The sequence below is a fragment of the Ursus maritimus genome, unplaced genomic scaffold, assembly GCF_017311325.1.
Source record: "Ursus maritimus isolate PB19 unplaced genomic scaffold, ASM1731132v1 scaffold_7, whole genome shotgun sequence".
NCBI classification, from domain to species: Eukaryota; Metazoa; Chordata; class Mammalia; order Carnivora; family Ursidae; genus Ursus; species Ursus maritimus.
This window is the reverse complement of record NW_024426885.1, coordinates 29,992-48,734: the sequence shown is the minus strand read 5'-3', so window position 1 is coordinate 48,734 and position 18,743 is coordinate 29,992. Positions and strand designations below refer to the sequence as shown.

Here is an 18,743-nt window from a genome sequence, read left to right as displayed (position 1 = left end):
TTTTTTTTTTTTTTTGACTGTTTCCTTTGCTGTGAAGAAGCTTTTTATCTTGATGAAGTCCCAATAGTTCATTTTTGCTTTTGTTTCCCTTGCCTTTGGGGACATGTCATGAAAGAAGTTGCTGTGGCCGATGTCGAAGAGGTTACTACCTCTGTTCTCCTCTAGGATTTTGATGAATTCCTGTCTCACATCGAGGTCTTTCATCCATTTGGAGTTTATCTTTGTGTATGGTGTGAGACAGTGGTCAAGTTTCATTCTTTTGCATGTAGCTGTCCAATTTTCCCAGCACCATTTATTGAAGAGACTGTCTTTTTTCCATTCGATGTTTTTTCCTGCTTTGTTGAAGATTAGTTGGCCATAGAGTTGAGGGTCCATGTCTGGGTTCTCTATTCCGTTCCATTGATCTATGTGTCTGTTTTTGTGCCAGTACCATGCTGTCTTGGTGATCACAGCTTTGTAGTATAGCTTGAAATCAGGCAATGTGATACCCCCAGCTTTTTCTTTTTCAACATTTCCTTGGCAATTCAGGGTCTTTTCTGGTTCCACATGAATTTTAGGATTGTTTGTTCCAGCACTTTGAAAAATGGCATTGGTATTTTGATCGGGATGGTGTTGAAAGTGTAGATTGCTCTGGGTAGCATAGACATTTTAACCATGTTTATTCTTCTGATCCATGAGCATGGAATGTTTTTCCATCTTTTTGTGTCTTCCTCAATTTCTTTCATGAGTGTTCTGTAGTTTCTCGAGTATAGATCCTTTACTTCTTTGGTTAGGTGTATTCCAAGATATCTTACGGTTTTTGGTGCTATTGTAAATGGAATTGATTCCCTAATTTCTCTTTCTTCAGTCTCATTGTCAGTGTATAGGAAAGCAACTGATTTCTGTGCACTGATTTTGTGTCCTGTCACCTTACTGAATTCTTGTATGAGTTCTAGTAATTTGGGGGTGGAGTTTTTTGGGTTTTCCACATAAAGTATCATGTCATCTGCGACGAGAGAGAGTTTGACTTCTTCTTTTCCAGTTTGAATACCTTTTATTTCTTTTTGTCATCTGATTGCTGTTGCAAGGACTTCTAGTACTATGTTGAACAATAGTGGTGAGAGTGGGCATCCTTGTCATGTTCCTGATCTTCAGGGAAAGGCTCTCAGCTTTTTCCCATTAAGGCTTATACTTTAAAAGAGAAAAGTAGAAAGAAGTAAAATACAGCTTCAGAGAGATATACATAAACATGATAAAAGTGGCATGTGGATGTGGACAGGTTATATGACCTTAGAGTCACCCAAGGTGAGTGCAGATTGGTCTCTGGTGTTTCTGATGGCAAAAAGACACACACGATTGGTACCTGTTCAACAAGGACCCTTAGAAGAGGCGTGCCACATTCTCATGGGACATGAGAATTGCAGGCACGGAAGTCTGAAATGGTGCCTTTGTTGGTCACACGGATGATGTAGTGGGCAGTGTTTCGATACCCATCTGGAAATCAGCACTTTCGGCACTCTGCAGTGGTGATGGTTACCTGGTGCTAAAACACAACATGCTTAATAAGCTTTGCTGAAATAGTGTCCCAGACAGCTTTTGGAGGGCCCTGCTTGCTCCACGGCCCTACTCGTTTCAAACCTTGGGATATCTGCAGGACTGAATCGGCTGCAGGTCTTATGCTCCACATGTTTCTCTCAGCCAGTCTGTCTGTGTAGGTGGTGCTTCCGACTGTTCAAAGTTGTATTTTCTGACAGATAGTTCCACGGCTCATTTACACCTTAACCTCCTCAGTGTCGTCTTAATTCATCTAAGTGAAGAAATAACCTACAACCTACGTGTCAACCCAGATTATAGTTCGATTCAGTGACTGTGCTGTTGGCCTTGCCTTACTTGAATCTTCTCCCATAGTAAAACTACTGTGCAGGGTCTCTTCCTGGACATTCTTGTCCGTTAGCTTCTGTGGCGGCCTCCCTGGTCACTTGTTTGTTTCCTCTCCTGAACGTAGCTTATCCAGGTGTGCAAGTCTTTGCCCTGTGTTCACGCCCTCTGTGGTTTGACAGCCCTGACAATTCCTCTCTCCAGCTTGGACCGCTTCACTAGCCTTTCGATCACTAGTTCAACTCCCTGGGGAATGGTTTTTCTGTAGCCATCCAGAAGGCACCCCAAACTGAGCGAGCCCTATGTGAAAAGCCATCTTCCTTTCATCCCTCATGTATACTTTGTCCATTTAGCCAATGACTGAAACGACCAAAATGGAGTTTCTGTATTCCTTCTTCTCTCTCCCACCAAATCTCATCTGGCATCAAGATCTGGATGTATAATGAGATGTCTCCACCATTTTAGTCATACAGAGTAGCATCGTTGTCCTAGGAATTTTCTATGCTTCTTCCATTCATTCTTCCCTGCCTCATAGCCCTTGGCAACCGGTGATGTTTTTACTGTCTCCGTAGTTTTGCCTTTTACAGAAAGTCAGGTAGTTGGAATCATACAGTATGTAGGCTTTCAAATTTGCTCATTTCACTTACTAAGGTGCATTTACGTTTTTTTCTTGCCTTGATACCTCATTCGTCTTTAGCACTGCATAATATTCTTTTTTTTTATTTTTCAGATTTTATTTATTTATTTGACAGGGAGAGACAGCCAGCGAGAGAGGGAACACAAGCAGGGGGAGTGGGAGAGGAAGCAGGCTCCTAGCAAAGGAGCCTGATGTGGGGCTCGATCCCAGAACGCTAGGATCACGCCCTGAGCCGCAGGCAGATGCTTAACGACTGAGCCACCCAGGCGCCCCAAGCACTGCAAAATATTCTGTTCTCGGAGTGTACCACAGTTTATTCACGCATCCATTGAAGAACATTTTGGTTACGTCCTAGTTTTGGCCGTTATGAATAAAGCTGCAGTAAGCATCTACGTGCTGGGTTTTATATGGTCATAAGTTTTCAGCTCCTTTAGATGAATACCAGAAATGCAATTACTGGATTGTGGGTTGAAAGTTTGTGTTTACTCTTGAAGACAATACCAAACTGTCTTCCAAATGGCTGGACCATTTTGGTACTTTGATGTGGCAGGCATAGCAAATTAAAACACTATACTTCATTCCATTACTTTTTTATTCATTTCTCTAAGGGTTTACCATATGAATCTTTATCAGACATACTAGAGTAGTGGTGCCCTACTTCATATAAGATATAGGAACTTTGGAATAGTATGTATCCATTTGCAACCCCTAACAGTTGTACTAGCGATAATACACATATGTATGTACATATTGAGTCTACATACATTATGAGTCCCTTGTACATTGTTATAATGTTTTCTTTAAAGGATCATGTATTTTTTAGACATTGGAAGAAGAAAAATTATATATATATATATATATATATATAATTCTTTATATTTATCTACACATTTGCCATTTCCAGTGATCTTGATTCTGTCTTAGGGATCCAAATTATCATCTGGGGTCATTTTTTTTTTTCAACCATGGACAATGTCCTTTAGCATTGTAATGCCATCTTCTGATGATGAATTATCTTAGTTTTTGTTTATTTGAAAATGTTCCTGTTTCACCTCAATTTTGTAGTGTAAGTTTTCAGTGGATGTAGAATCTAGGATTGAAGGATGTTTACTTTCACCACTTTAAATATATTTTCCCATTGTTTCTGATAAGTTGCCCATCATTCATATGTGTTTGTACCTGAATGTGCTTTTTCTTCTCTGGATGCTTTCAAGATTTCTCTTTATTTTTGGATATTGGCAGTTTGGCTGTGATGTGCCTAGAGTAGTTTGTTTTGTTTTGCTTTTTTTTTTTTCTAAATCTAATTTAATTATGGGTCATTGAAGTTAATCTGTAAATTCATATCATAAAATGTGTGAAGGTTGTAACCTTTGTTTCTGAAAATACATAAATGCTCTAGTCTTTCTCCTTTCCTTATGGAACTTCATTTACGTGTTGTTAGACTGTTTTTAAATTGTTTCTGGGCCCCTTTTCATTTTTCTTCATTTTTTTTTTTTCTCTCTCTCATAAAGATTAGAAAATATCTGTTGATCCATCTTCAAGTTCAGTGGCTTTCTTTTGTTGTTGTTTCTAGTCTGAGGTAGGAAATTTCTACCGTGGTATCTCTTTACCCCACAGTACAGAGTACAAACCATGGTGTATTTTGTACAAGACAAAACACACAAAAAAGAATGAAGTCCCAGACTCTGTTCTGATTCAGGCTGATGCCTTGAACTGAGGCATGTGTCATTATAGGAGTTGGTGTCATTTGAGGATGTGGCTGTGAACTTCTCCTGGGAGGAGTGGCAGGACCTGGATGATGCTCAGCGGACCCTGTACAGGGTCGTGATGCTGGAGACCTACAGTAGCCTGGTGTCATTGGGTGAGTGAAAGTGTCCTAGTACGTGTAAGCACTTCTTTCTTCATTGGTTAATGTGCAGCTGTTTATGAAGTCAAATGCCACTGTTTAAGACTCAAGGCCCAGAAGGATGTGAGCGTTCACCCCTTTAATCAGAGGTTCACATTGGCCCTTCATTGTACGGTTCTTGCAGCTGTGCCCTTGTCATTCTTCAAAGGCCCTGAAACTTCAGCGGTTTGTTAAAGGTCCCACTTTACTTCTGATCAACAGGGCACTGCATTACGAAACCTGAGGTGATTGTCAAGTTGGAGCAAGGAGCAGAGCCATGGACTGTAGAGGAAGCCCCAACCCAGAGCCTCCCAGGTCAGTCAGTGCATATTGGGCAGGGGTTTGGGAAGAGGAGACCACAGCAGATGTTGGCCATGCTGGGCTGTTTTTCCCAGTGCTTTTTCCAGATCCAGACCTTAGGACAGTGAGTCTATATGTATCAGACTCATGCATTCTTCACTTTCAGAGTATGGCTCTCACACACAAATGTCCCCTTCTTTTTTTAATCGCCTGCTATTTTCTTAGACTTACCCAAAATCCATTCCTTGCCTGCCTTCTCTTAGAATTTCTTTCTTCATTAGCCACTGTCTCTAGGTTCAAAGATGCCCTCCTTTCCTCCATTCTCCTGCACTGTTTTCTTTCAAGTATTATTCTTTCAACGCATGTTAAGCATTGGTCATTTTGTAGTTGTGGGGATTGTGACGGTAATCAAACACATGCCCTCCTTTCTAGGAGGTTACTGTCTGTCGAGTCAGAGTGAAACAAACACACAGAATATTAAGTGTAGTGGGTAACAACTACAAATAATATTTCACCACTATGAAAGAAAAAGTGGGGTGTGTTATTTATTAAGGAAGCCCAGAGAAAGTAGTTTTGGGGGAGTTATTAAGACTCTACTTTGGGATAGTTTAAATTTGAGGTGATGATTTTCCAATTTTGATAATATAGACTACAGTAGGGTATAATGTCTGGAGTAGAGATTGGGTATCACTATTATAAGATGCAAACTAGAACAGTCTTTAGCCTAACTGGTATTAAAGGCACAGGATTAGAGGAGGTTGCCCAGGTGGTTGTTAAGAAAATGAGGGAGTGCAGGACCAAGCCTTGTCAACCATGGCATTACAGGTGTCACAAAGGGGTGGGGAACCATGCACAGGTTTCAGTGTGGAAAGGGGTGATCCATGGCATGGTAGGAGAATCTGGAGATGATGTGTTCTCAAGGCCAAAGGAGCCAGGGGTTTCAGTTGCTCCTGCTAAGTAATTCCAATGTAACAAAGAGAATCCAGTCTCTACACGGACTCCATTTTTCACTGAAGCTAGGACACAGCTGATACTCCAAAGTGCAAAACACAAGCCTTTTGAAACAGCAAATTGTCAAGTAGGGATGCACATAACAAGAAGCAAAGCACAGCAAAACAGGTGAGACTGTTTTTCTAAGGAGGAGCCAGAAAAAGACTTTTCAGAGCTGGTGGGCACAGCCTGGGTTGCAGAACCTAAATTGTTTAGACCAGCAGGGAGGGGTAGCCCAGTGTGGAGAATTGGAGCTTGGTTATAAGAAGCCAAGGATGTAGCGTTTATTAGGAGTTAGCAGAAAGCTGTCTTTGGCTAGCATGGAGAAGGAGAGAGGATGCCTTTGAGAAATCCCACAGGTGCCCATAGCCACCACCCAGGGAGGAGTAAAAAAATAAAGAATCGTGGGTGCGAATCCTTGTCCCTAAGCAGTATCCCCACGTAGGTGACAGACAAACGGCCCTCCACTGCATCCTAAAGTAGCCGACCCAGGAAGATCTTGCCATCTTCAAAGCTGAGTGATGAGAAAAGGCCAAGCACAAGGAGTTCACAGTTATTATGAGAGAAGGCAGGAACACAAATGGCAGATGAAAGAACTGACCCAAAAACGTGGCTAGGGAATAGGTGACTATTATGACCAAATATTTCCTTGTGGATCCAAAAAGGAAAAAAGAAACTTAAAAAAGCAAAACCGACAAATAAAACCATAATTTGATGTTAGAGAATCTATTAGTGTAACTTGTTACATTAATTCATTAGGGAGAAAAATCATACGCTCAGCATAATCATACCCATTATTGATTCTTCAAAATTTGTATCCTGCTGTGATGGAAAGAAATGCTTTATTCTTATACAAACATTCCATAAGAAATGCTTTGTTCTGGTTCACGGATATAATTAATTTGTCTCATTTTAGATGTTCAGACTTCAGGTGACCTGATTGAGACCCGCCAGGAGCATCAGAGCAGACATGTGTGGCAAGCTGGAGTTGCCAACAACGAAACATCAACTAAGGAGAGAACTGACTTGGGAAAACCATTTAATTTGAGTGCAATCCACATTTCAAACCTAATTATAAATAATGGAAACTGTTCAGGAATGAAGCCAGAGGAGTTTAACGTGTGTCAGAACATGTTTCTTCCTGGTGAGCCTGATGAGATGCGTGCTGGAGAGAAGCCCGAGGACCGTAACACAACTGGGAGATCCCTCAGGGATGGCGAGAATCATAGTTTTCATCAGAAGGATCCAGTTTTGCAGCCAGCTTTTGAATTTGGTGGGCAAGGAAAAGGCTTCAGCAAGGAGGCAAACTTCTTTACACATAGCAGTGCTCACGTGGGAGAGACTGCCTATAACTATGACAAATATTGGAGAGCCTGTGACAAGTCAGCTGTCATTGCCCAAGAGAGCACTCACATAGGGGAGGATCACTGTAGATGTAACGAATGGGGGAACACCTTTTGTGCAAAACCAACACAATCAAATCTTCATAGAGCTGATTTTGAGGAGCAACACCGTAAGCGTAATCAAAGTGGGGATAATTTCAGCAAGAAATTACACCTCACATCGCTTTTAAGAACTCCGTTAGGAGAGAAAACTTTCGAATGTGATGTATGTGACAAAACTTTCCACAAAAAGTCTAATCTCAGTAAGCATCAGAAAATACACACAGGAGAGAAACCCTATAAGTGTAGTGAGTGTGAGAAAACCTTCATCAGTAAAACAGTTCTTACAATACATCGGAGAACTCATACAGGGGAGAAACCCTATGCATGTGTTGAATGTGAGAAATCTTTCTGCCGTAAGTCACACCTAACTGTTCATCAGAGAACCCACACAGGAGAAAAACCATATGAATGTTATGAATGTGGGAAATCCGTCTCTGTGAAAACGAAACTCACTGTACATCTGGGAACACACACGGGGGAGAAACCCTATGAATGTAATGAGTGTAGGAAATCCTTTTACCAGAACCCCGCCCTCACTGTACATCAAAGGGTTCACAATAGAGAGACACATCATGAATGCAATGATTGTGGTAAAACCTTTCATAAGAAGTCAGTTCTCACTGCACATCAGAGAACTCACACTGGAGAGAGACCTTATGAATGTAAAGAATGTGGGAAATCCTTTGGCCATCGCCCAGCTCTTACCGTACATCAGAGAACTCACACAAGAGACAAACCTTATAAATGTAATGAATGTGGGAAATCATTCTGTGTAAAGCCAAAGCTCACGGTGCACCTGAGACTCCACACAGGTGAGAAACCCTATGAATGTAAGGAATGTGGGAAAACTTTCTACCAGAAATCAAAACTCACTGTACACCAGAGAACTCACACAGGTGAGAAACCTTACAAATGTAATGATTGTTGGAAAACCTTTTGTGAGAAGTCAACTCTCAATAGACATCAGAGAACTCACACAGAAGAGAAGCCCTATGGATGTAAAGAATGTAGGAAAACTTTCTACCAGAAGTCAGCCCTGACTGTACACCAGAGAACTCACACAGGAGAGAAACCCTATGAATGTAATGAATGTGGGAAAACCTTCTGTCAGAAATCACACCTCAGCAAACATCAGAGAACTCACACTGGGGAGAAGTCATGTGTGGCAGAGACTGGCTATATATATACCAAGACTTTCGAAACTCACTTTCTCTTTGTGTTGGGCACACAGTTAGCCTGCATTTCTCAGCCTCCCTTTGCTGTGGGTGGAAGCGTGTAATTGAGCTCTGGCCAAGGAATCATCAACACAAATTATGAACATTACTTCCATGTCTGGCTACCAAAAAACTTGTGTTTGTTAATTTTTCATTCCTTGTGCTTCTGAAGTGTAGATTGCCCACAGGTTTGTCTTTGGAGCCATAGGGTTAAGATGGCAACCATGACTTAAGGCATAAAAGATTGATTGGGGAGGGCAGAGATCTTCCCAACTCTACCTCAAAAGTCTTCATTTGTACTTACCTGAGTGAGAAACATTCACTGTTGAACCCTTCTATGTGTGACCTATTTACAATGCTGTGAGTCCATTGTAGCCAGTTCACTTTATGAATTTGTGGTAGGCTTCTGTGAGAAGTTACCAGTCCTTGTGTAGGAGATTCACAGAGGAAAGAATCTGTGTTGTCACTTTTCATCCCCAAGTCAGTGGATGGAAAAATCAAACCATAGGAAGAAAGAAATTCAGTAAATGCAGGAATGCCTTTATTGGGCAGAGACAGCTCATTGAACACTGAGAATAAAGTAAAACCTTATAAATATCTTTAATGTGTCCTAATTTTCAACAACAGAATGTCCAATTATATCAGTGAATGTCTCATGAAGGGAAAACTATCAATGTAGGTAACGTGGAAAAAAAATTCGGATAGAAATGATAGATACTGTATTGAATAAAAAAGTTTTAAAGACTATAAGCCATTTCTTCTCTACTTGGGGTGATTTTGCCTCTAAGGGGACATTTGGCAATACTACTCCTGGTAAGTAGCACATTGTCAATTCTGAACTTTTCTATTCAGGGTAGTTACAGGGCCCATGAAGATTCTAAGGGGTGGAGAAACAAGACTCCACCTCTTGATATAAAGGCTTCTTACAAAAGAGTATGTGGGATGGGATATAGTAGTGTGGCCATCTTTGGAAAATACAGTAGGGACACTGTCCACTTTCTGGCCACAGAGTTCACATCACTTACACATGCAAATTATACTGACAGTCAAAGGATTTCAATTTATAAAGCTGTTGGGCTGAAAATCTAGGACCTCGTCATCTATATTAGGACTAGGTGCACATAGTCTCTTTGGGCACGGTCCCTTCTGTGTGGTTGCTCTTAAGCTGTGTGACCTGAAGTGACCACTCAGGTGCCCTGCGCACAACACACAGTGTGGCATGGAGATGGGAGACTCAGCCCACTCAAAGGGGAGGGGAATTGGGAGGCACTTAGTCATCTGTGGTGCACAGAAACTCTGACGTCTAGCAGGGCACACCTTGATTAGGATGCAGTGGTTCTGGGAATGACTTCCAAAGCTCTGGATTCTGCACTCAGTCGTCTCTCTTCTTCAAGACATACCCTGATTTTTTACTAACTAGTGTCTCCCCAGAGGGCTCTTTTCATTTGAACTCTTTCTAAACCTTTTATTTCAAATTGATTTAATTCCCTTTAAAAAGTTGGATTTTTGATATATTAAATTATAATCCACTCCATTAGATGAAAGCCATCCCCATACTTCTTCTGGAACAGGATCCACTCTGCCTCAAACTTAGAGTGATGTGGGGACAATGCCCCTAAGATCTGTAAAAGCCCTATTTATCATCTATGTGAGGATTTACAAGGCACACTCGTAAGAGTCTCAGGGAAGGATCTTACAGCAACATCCTTGGTCTGAGATTTACTCTGAGGCTCCACTGAAAGTGATCTTTAGCCTGAAGTCATTTCATACCTTAGGGATCATTTTTTCTGCCTGGAGAAGCTGGGAAGGAGGAACAGTTTTATTTTCAAAACTAGGTAGTCCTGGCTCCTTGGTATTTTGTCTAGATTAATCTTTAAGACTGAACAATTTCTTTTAGCTCATCTGTCTCTACCTATACCTTATGGTAAGTGACTCTACCAGCTATGGTTTTGTTTTTGCCTCAGCTAGGAACCCACCCTATGTTGCCCGACTTTGTGATGATGGGGCTACATTTCTCCTTTTCCAGCTGACACAATCTTTGGGTTTCCAAGGAAAGGGCCTGGAGGGAGATTGCAAGGCTGAGCAGGAAGAAGGATTTTCTTTCTTCTTTGGCAGGTCCATGTGGTTGTGAGCAGGGGTGGAAGAAGGTTCCTATCTCTCTGGCCCTGTTTTACTATCTGGAGCTTCAGTATGGTGAATTGTATTTGAATATACCCGAGATGCTTCAAATACTTTACCACTAAGCATAAATGAAGTTACCTTCTATTCCTAGATTTTTTTTTTTTACACAAACAGGTGGATTTTGCTGAAGGCCTTTTATTCATCTGTTGGAAGTAATCATGTGTCCTGTTTGTTTATTGTGAACTGAAGCTACAAAATCATTTCTAATCATGGGCTTAGCTGAAGCGCAGTTCTTAAAGGTGATGTTTCCATTGTCATGCAGGGGAATTTACCAACTTCCAGGAGATACAGGAGTTATTTTGATGTTACCAGTTCATTTACGACACAGATCTGATTAACCCCATCTCAGAAAACTGGGAGGTTGATGCCTAGTGTGTCTAATTTTCCACATATTTTTCCATTCTTCCATAGAAACAGTGCTCCTGAGACTGGGGGCCTGTTTGGACCTCTCTCCATCCCACCATGTTACTGTCCTACCTGGATGTGGGAGCCTTTCAAGAGAAGGAATCTCTTCAATCGCTGTATTGTGGCTTAGGGTCACAGACTCTGACTACCTTGCGGTCCTTAATTGGGCAAATGTATTTATGTGCTCTGAAACATACTTCAAAAGCGCACAACAGTCTTCGGTGATTGACTCCCAGGACACTGAGGAATTCTAACGTACTGTGTTGTAGTGACAGGCGTCTCAGTTATATATTTTGTGCCCACAAGAGCACAAATTACACTTGGCCTCCAATTATGTTTCTTTTTCTCAGCTAATTGGTGGGGACTGTGGGCAAGGGATTGACTGGCTGAGAACCCCAGCACCTTGCTCTTCATTTTGGGGATTTCTGGAATTCTGTATAGTCCAGGCCTGAATAAGGAATTGAAACAATCACAGGGTGGGTTTGCAGAACATGAATCTTTCTGCCTGGAGACCCAGAACCGTGTTAAGTCCTAGATAGGAGCAGAGCAGAGACTGTGAGGCCAGGCAAGTGCTTACTGAGTGCTGCTGCAGAACTCTGGCTGAGACCAAGAGGGGATGTGACCAGGGCTTTACCAAGTCTCGAGGGCCGAGTCTTGGGTCAGACAAACCCTTCCACCCCTGCGCAAACTCAACTGAGGCAGTTGTACTGAAATAGTGCTTTTATTTCTTGAAGTTCATGGAATATGCTCCAGGGCAGAGAGAGTCCTTGCCTAGGAGGGCGCAGGGCCTTGTTTGGTGGGTGGCTCTGGGTCTTCCTCCTCAATGACTCCTAGGAGCTTGGGATTGGCCTGTGGGAGGTCAGGGTCTGAGGAGGGAGATTTCCATGCACCCCTGTGCCCACACCCTCACTGGGACCAGCCTCTTTCCACCCCACCACTGCCAGTCTCTGCACTTTTGTCTTGGTTGTGCCCTGTGAGAACACGCTTCCCAAAAGACCATCCTTTGAGAACTCTGTGGTTCCCCTTCCTTGCCTTCCTGTACCCTACTTTCATGAGCTATCTCTGCTCCCTGCCACCTAATTCCAGGACTCACAGGCTCTCCTGGGCCAGCCCCTTCCTCCTGTTTGCTTTGGGCTCGAGCAGGGATCTGCATCCCAAGCTTTTCCAGCTCCTCCTTAAGCCTGAACAGAGAAGGGTGAGGTAGGAGTGTGGGGAGGGGTAAGGGGAGGAGAAGGAACAAGAGGGTGTGAAGAGACCAGGAGATAAGCTGAAAGGGGAGCAGAGATGCCTTCAGCCACCTTCCCCTTGGGGGCTGGGGGCAGGGCCTCCACGCCCACCTCTGCCTCTTCTGCTGCAGCTGCTGGCACTTCTGCTGTAGCTGCTCGTGGTGATGTGAGGCAGCTTCCAGGAGCTCCTGGGCCTTCCTGTTCTCCTCTTCAAACAGATGCCTGAGGGTGGGGCCATCAGCAGTGGCAGCTCCCTCCCTCACCCCATTCCCTGTCCCTGTCATCCTTATCTTACACTGCGGCTGCTGCCTCCTGGCTGCGGAGAAAGAGCCCCTCAGCAATGGTTGAGCACCCATCAGCCCCAAACTGGGAACACAGACGATGCTTCACATCCTCCAGCTTCGCCTCCACAAGCTTCTCTGCAGCAGGAAGGGACAGATGAGCAGGGCAGGGCAGGGCAAATCAGGGCCTCCCCATTCTCCAGGCCTCACCTTCCTTGAGCAGTTGCTCCTTGCTGCTGTCCAGGGTGCCAATCTCCCGGGCCATCTGCTCCGGCCTCTAAGTAGGTGGAGAGGAGGCCTGTCCATGTGTCCCAGCCTCCTCCCATGCACCTCAGAGAAGCCTACCTGGATCTGGTCTCTACTCAGCCTGCCTCACTTCCTACTACTCTGGGCCTCTGGGCACACAAGGCACGTTCCAGCTTCAGGGCCTCTGTACTGGCCATTTTCTCTCCACCTGGAACTGTCTCATCCCAGATACCTGTGATGCTGCACTTGAGGGGCTCACGGGGTGGTTAGCATTCAGGAATTTTGCAAGCTTTGAAATCAGGTCTGAGGCAAGTATTTCTTATAGGGAATCCTGAAAACATTACAAATCAGAACTGTTCCCTGGAGAATCGGTCACCAGACCTGAACTACAGCTCTTCTTCCCTTTGTGGGGCCTCCTCACTGAGCTCCTCCATCCTAACATTGATCCTTTCTGCCCCTTTTATTTGGCACTAGGAATCCTTGGTTTCCCACTGTCTGCTCTGTGCCAGTCATGGCTGCAAACACATCCACGGATCTTCCTTATGGATAACCTCTCCTTGTTTCATCAGGGTTGCTCCTGGCCACTGAAGGGCCCAGGGGAGCAGCAGGGATGGATGGGCAGGACCAGTGAAGTGGATGACACTGGGTGGTGCCAAGGGACTGAGCTGAGGGCCATTTTGATGTATGACCACCAGGTCTGGCTCAGGAGCTGGGGGTGGCAGGTGAGAGGAAGGAGGCCTGCAATGTGACCCTGAATTTTGGGTCTGGGACTTCCAGTGAAGATGTGGAAGGTGGGAGGAATGGCTTTGAGTGACTCACGTGGAACTTCCAGAGGTCCTTGTGCTGGCCCATGAGATCCTCCAGCTGTTCTTCAAAATCCAACCTGCAGACCAACCACGAGGGGCCATGGGATGAGACATTCCTCCCCACCTTGGCCCAGGCCAGGGGTCTTCATGCACAGACCTTGGGAGGTTTGCCCATGTTCTTTGCTCTGTAGGAAGCACCTTCACCACCTTGTCCCTCCAAGCCTCAGCTCAGCCAGCTCCTCTTCTAACTCCCATCCCTGATATTACCTGCATCCACAAACCATCCCAGCATATTGCCCCCACCCTACCTGGCATTGGGCACTGGGCTTTACCTCAGTTGCCTCTGTTTGTTCTTCTCTTCCTCAATCTGGGAATTCAGAGCAGAAATTCGCTCCTTGCACTCCTGCAGCATGGTCTGCTTCCTGGGAAGAGGCAAGGCAGCTCTCAGTCATATTCTCTGAATGTCTCCCCAGGACAGGGCTGGGGGTGGGGCTTCTGCTTCCTCTTGGGGTCTGTTCTGGCTTTCCAGATTGAGGTCCTTCTCTAATAACTTCATGGGGGGGATGTGCATGTGTCCCCTGGAAATACTGTTGTGAAATCAGGGAGATCAACATGGACACAAGTCAGGTGCACAAGCACACATACATATTTATCTCATCCAAATTTCCCACATAGTTCCAATGTTGGTATATGAGGGCTTGGGGACTCTGGTCACAGAATGAGCTAAATCAAGGTTCAGGAATTGGAGACATGGATTCACAAATATTGAGGTGGATGGAAGGAGAGTGAATGAATGGAGAGACACTTGTGGCTTGATGCCTAAATGAAGGGACAGAAGAGTGAACAGAGAGCCAAGAAGCCAATTTTAGGAAGAGTAACAGGCATAGAGTAAAAAACAGCTGAACACATTTGATATTCTAGCAAATGAATGATTATCCCAGTGAGTCAGAGTACCCTTAACACTACTGTGTACCGTTGGGGCCAAGGTGGGAAGACATGCATTTGGCCTCTCCTTTTTACAGAGGGACACAACGTGACCTGTAAGTCCAGGACTGATTTTCCCTCTCTCCTTTCCACCACAATGAAGGGGGAGGGCAGAGCAAGTCCCAGATGGAAGGTCTTACCTCTGTGCCTCACTTTCCTTCTCCTGGCAGTGGAGCCTGAGGATCCGTAGGGTCTCTGCAGGGAGAGAAGCCAAGGGCCCCAGGACAACCCATCAAAGCATCAGGATTGGGCATAGATAATAGGATCAGATCACATGTGGACACCTGATAGGACTCTGTCATTTACTGCAAGTGTGGTGGAAGCCATGGAGGGATGCAAACTAATTCAGGTTTCAAAGGGCCTCAGCTGTTATGGAGAGATTGGCCTCTGCAGGGTGACAAGTGCAAAAGCCTGGATGGAGATAGAGTAGCTGCAGTTACCTTGCTTTTTGTTCAAGATCTCTTTCAGGCGTACTTTCTCTCCACTCACTGGAAAATACAGTAACACATTCAGGCATCAGGGTGCATCACTGCACCCTCAGGGAGTGCATTTGCCCCTTGTCACACAGGCAGTTTGGGACAGCTCTACTCCAATCCTAAATGTGGACCCCTTGAGTTGAGCCCCCTCCCCTCTTGAGCCCACACTCCCTGTAAGCAGCAAAGGGTCCCGGGGATGATAAAGGGTGACTGTGAGGATCCTGTGGAAGGCCAGTGTTTACACGGAGGGGAGAGAAAGAACACATCACATGAACTGGGATATGGGCTATGAAGAAACACATCAAGCAGTAAGAGGAATGTGATCAGGTGGGGACAAGGTGCTGCTTTACATGGGATGACTTGGGGGAGGTTTATCTGAGAAGGGGACATTCAAGGTGAGAGCTGATGATGTGTGGCAATAGGAACCTGTACTACATGGGGCAGAACAGCCTATCAAAGGCCATGAGGTGGAAGTATGCTTGGAGAGTACTTTGAGAACACTCCTACCCACAGAGTGGGAGATTGGCAGGGCCTGATGTTGGAGAGGGGGGTAGAAGCCCTTGGCCAAAGCAAGAATGCTAAGTGTCCAGAATATTGAGCTCAGGAAGGCATAACACTGAAGTCCTCTGGGTGACCCCCAGTATGCTTACATGAGTCCATTTCCCTCTGCAGGGCTTCCCAAACAGTCCGGGCCTCTCCCAGCTCCTCACTGGCTTTCTTTTTTGCTGTCCCAAAAAGCAGAACAATATGTAAATGCAGCCTCCAACTGCATTATTCCTTGCAAACGATGACATTTCTCATTTGTCTTCCAAGAAATCTGGGTTGGGGGGCAGATTTTAAAGCAAGAAATGAGGCTTCCAGAGCACAAGCCTTTCTTGTTGGGCTCAGTTGACAGCAGCACCAGGTTCATGGACATGTGACTACAGCAGTTGCATTTAGATGGACCCATCCTTGGTTTAATGATCTGCTGCTATCATGACCTAGTCAGTAATCTTTTAACAAGGAGCCCTGTAAATCATGTAGCTGGTCCCTGAGCTCACCTTGCTGAACCTCATTAATCCGATTAATCAAGACTTCAACCCTGGGCTCTAGGCTTCCAGCTGCAGGAAGGAAAGGAAGTTGAGTGGAGTTGACAGGGCAGGCAGAAGGAGTTGGGGGCCCTACAGGGACTCTCATTCTGGGTAGGGGAGACAAGGAAAAAATAGTTACTAAGTCAGGTTGTAGTAATTGCAGCCAAGAAACATAGAGGGGCAAGGAATTAAAGAGTGAAGGAACGGGGCATGCTCTTCAGACTTGGGAAGACCTCCTAAGGGCCCAAATCACGGGGAGGGCAGTTCCTGGGTGGGGTGGGAGGTAGTCAGTGCAAAGGCCTGCCCTGAGGTGGGAACATGGCTGGAAGGAGGCTGGTAAGCAAGCAGAGAGCAGCAGAACTAAGGTGGAGGGAAGGGAGGTGAAGGTGAAAATCTGGATTTAACTGAATGCAGTTGGGGCCAACTGGGTGGCTAGCAAGGGAGTTTGGGAAAATTCTCGCCTTCCCTCTCCTCACACTTTAATTCTGAATTATGGGGCTATATTTTTACTTCAGAGAATTAAGTTTTAAAAGAGAGAGTAAATGAGTTAATTTTCCAAGGCTGTGAACTGTTGGGCCTGGAACTGAATCCACTTCTGCCTTATCTCAAAGGTCAGGCTGTGCCTCAGTTACAGAGGGGACATGGGACCTTTCTGCAACTTCTTCACCATTTCCAGCAAGTCTTCAATTTTCTGTGAGGATTTGGCTTGCTCTGTGGAGACAAAACCAAACATTTTAGAATCCCGAAGGAGAGGCCTGAGGAAGGGTCCACCAACTTTAGTCTGGGACTGAGGGGGCTCAGGTCTCCAGCCACAGTGGCGCCCCTGCTCCTTGTCCTGAGGTGGATGTGAGGGGTGAACTTTCACTGCCTGTAGTACTCAAGACTGGGTCAAATTTGTGATTCATCTCCGTAACAAAATACTGTGCAGCCACTGAAAAGGAGGTAGATTTGTCTGTATTAACATGGAAAGACATCCTAGACAGTAAAATAAAGTGAAAGATGGTGTGTAGAGAATCCCATATGGCTATGAAAAGAGGTGAAATATATACCTGTCGGTCTACAAATATATGTATACCATCTCTAGATAACTGCTGGCCGGAATCACACAAAAAAATTCAATAGTAGTTACCGCTGGAGGGTAGGACTGGAAGGACAAGAAAGAGGATGTTTACCTTTCACTATACACACTTCTGCATATGGCTATATTTTTTAAAGTTAATAAATTTCTCTGAGTGACCCCCAAACTATTTTTTTTTTGTTTGGGCAACCATTTTCCCAGGCATTATTATTATAGACCAGGCAGTGAGCTGCACTGTTTTTATTCTGTATTGCACGTCTAGTGCTCGCCACAAGGTAAGGGACACACTGGCACTAAATATCTGTTGAATGAGGCAACTAATGTCTTGTTAACAAAAAATCCAGGGCACAAAATAGCCTGTGTAGTATAAGCCCCCTAGCTTTACTTTTTATTTCAAAATAATTTCAATTTACTAAAAAGTTGTGGAAATAGGACACATAGCTCCTATCCCCCATTTGCTAACATTTCTGAACCTGGAGAATGAGTTGCCGACAGTGCTTCATTACCCCATCATGTACACAAGGACAAGGACACCCTCCTAGGCAGGAACCACCGTACAACAGGTGTAGAAATAGTGTGGTCTGGGGGCGCCTGGCTGGCTCAGTCGGTGAAGCGTCTGCTTCGGCTCAGGTCATGATCCCGGGGTCCTGGGACCCAGTCCCAAGTCAGGCTCCCTGCTTAGCGGGGAGTCTGCTTCTGCCTCTGCCCTCCCCCGCCCCTGCTCGCTCTCTCACAAATAAATAAATGAAATCTTAAAAAAAAAGAAGAGACGCCATGGCCTGATGTGACCGTGTTAGGAGACGGGCTTGGGGAGCGACTGGGTCCTGACGGTGGATGGAGTGCCTTTACAAGAGAGCGCAGAACCGCCGGCGCTTTCCGCCCTGCGAGGGCCCCGCGCAGACCAGGAGCTGGTCTTCGCCAGACACGCGCGTGCTGCTGCCTGCGTCTCCGAAGTCTGGCCTCCAGAGCCACGACAAAGAGCGCTCGGTGGTCTCCAGGGCCGTGTGGGCTCCGGGGTTTCCGTTAGAGCGGCCCGCTACCGCTCTGCTGGCGCCCACTCGGCCCCTGGTCGGCGGCAGGCACCCACACGGCCCCGCCGAGGGCCCCTTCAGTGCAGCCCTGGCCACGGGGGTGTTTCATTGAAGGGACGTGCCCAGCCGGGTCCCCTGTCCCCTGAGCCGGGGGCGTCTGGAGGAAAACCCGCGGGACGCTGCGCGGAGCCGGTCGGTCTGGGCCGCCTGAGGACTCGTCTGGGGCCGCGGGGCCGCCCCGACGCCATCGAGAGAGCCGAGCGACGACTGGGGCTTCCGGAGGGGCCTCGCCGCCGGGGGACAAACGGCCGGGGGGGGGGGGCGGCCGGCTGCCCGACCTTCACTCGGCAGCGCGCTCCCCGTCCCACCTGCCTCGGCCCGGCCCCCCACGGCCGCCCCTGCCGAGACCCCTGCACTACCTCCGGCCTTCTCAGCCCGCTCCGTGGCTCCCGCCCGCTCCGCGTCCGAAGGCCCGGGCCGCCCCGCCATTTCCTCCGCTCGCAGACGCCCGGCGCGTGGCGCCCGGGTGGGGATTGAACGAAACTCGCGCCCGGGGCGGGGCTTCCTGCGGCACGCCTGCGCACCGCGCTTCCGAGCGCAACGGCCGCGGACAGGCGCTAGTGCGCATGCT

At 46.1% G+C, this 18,743-nt stretch overlaps 2 protein-coding genes across 6 annotated transcripts in view; one reads left to right on the top strand and one right to left on the bottom strand.

Annotated features, from left to right (window-relative positions):
- Positions 1 to 9,073, top strand: part of ZNF717 (zinc finger protein 717) — a 13,158-nt gene extending 4,085 nt beyond the window's left edge. For all 4 annotated transcript variants that reach the window (XM_040624620.1, XM_008686168.2, XM_008686161.2 and 1 more), the window contains exons 3-5: positions 4,229 to 4,355; positions 4,602 to 4,694; positions 6,586 to 9,073. In XM_040624620.1, the coding sequence (XP_040480554.1) occupies positions 4,229 to 4,355; positions 4,602 to 4,694; positions 6,586 to 8,393 (2,028 nt within the window). In that variant the 3' untranslated portion in view covers positions 8,394 to 9,073. The remainder of the gene's footprint in view (positions 1 to 4,228; positions 4,356 to 4,601; positions 4,695 to 6,585) is intronic.
- Positions 9,074 to 11,621: 2,548 nt separating this feature from the next.
- Positions 11,622 to 18,652, bottom strand: SYCE1 (synaptonemal complex central element protein 1). 2 transcript variants are annotated; one of them, XM_040623816.1, is made up of 13 exons: positions 18,532 to 18,652; positions 16,652 to 16,714; positions 15,974 to 16,033; positions 15,584 to 15,658; positions 14,898 to 14,945; positions 14,598 to 14,652; positions 13,806 to 13,895; positions 13,487 to 13,550; positions 12,632 to 12,698; positions 12,436 to 12,559; positions 12,252 to 12,362; positions 12,008 to 12,095; positions 11,622 to 11,763 (listed from the first exon to the last, which is right to left on the bottom strand). In XM_040623816.1, exons 1-13 carry the CDS (start codon positions 18,599 to 18,601, stop codon positions 11,686 to 11,688), a joined length of 993 nt encoding a protein of 330 aa, XP_040479750.1. In that variant the 5' UTR covers positions 18,602 to 18,652; the 3' UTR covers positions 11,622 to 11,685. The 2 variants fall into 2 exon arrangements, with proteins under 2 accessions (XP_040479750.1, XP_040479751.1); XM_040623817.1 differs by lacking the exon at positions 15,974 to 16,033.
- Between the last annotated feature and the right edge of the window lie 91 nt (positions 18,653 to 18,743).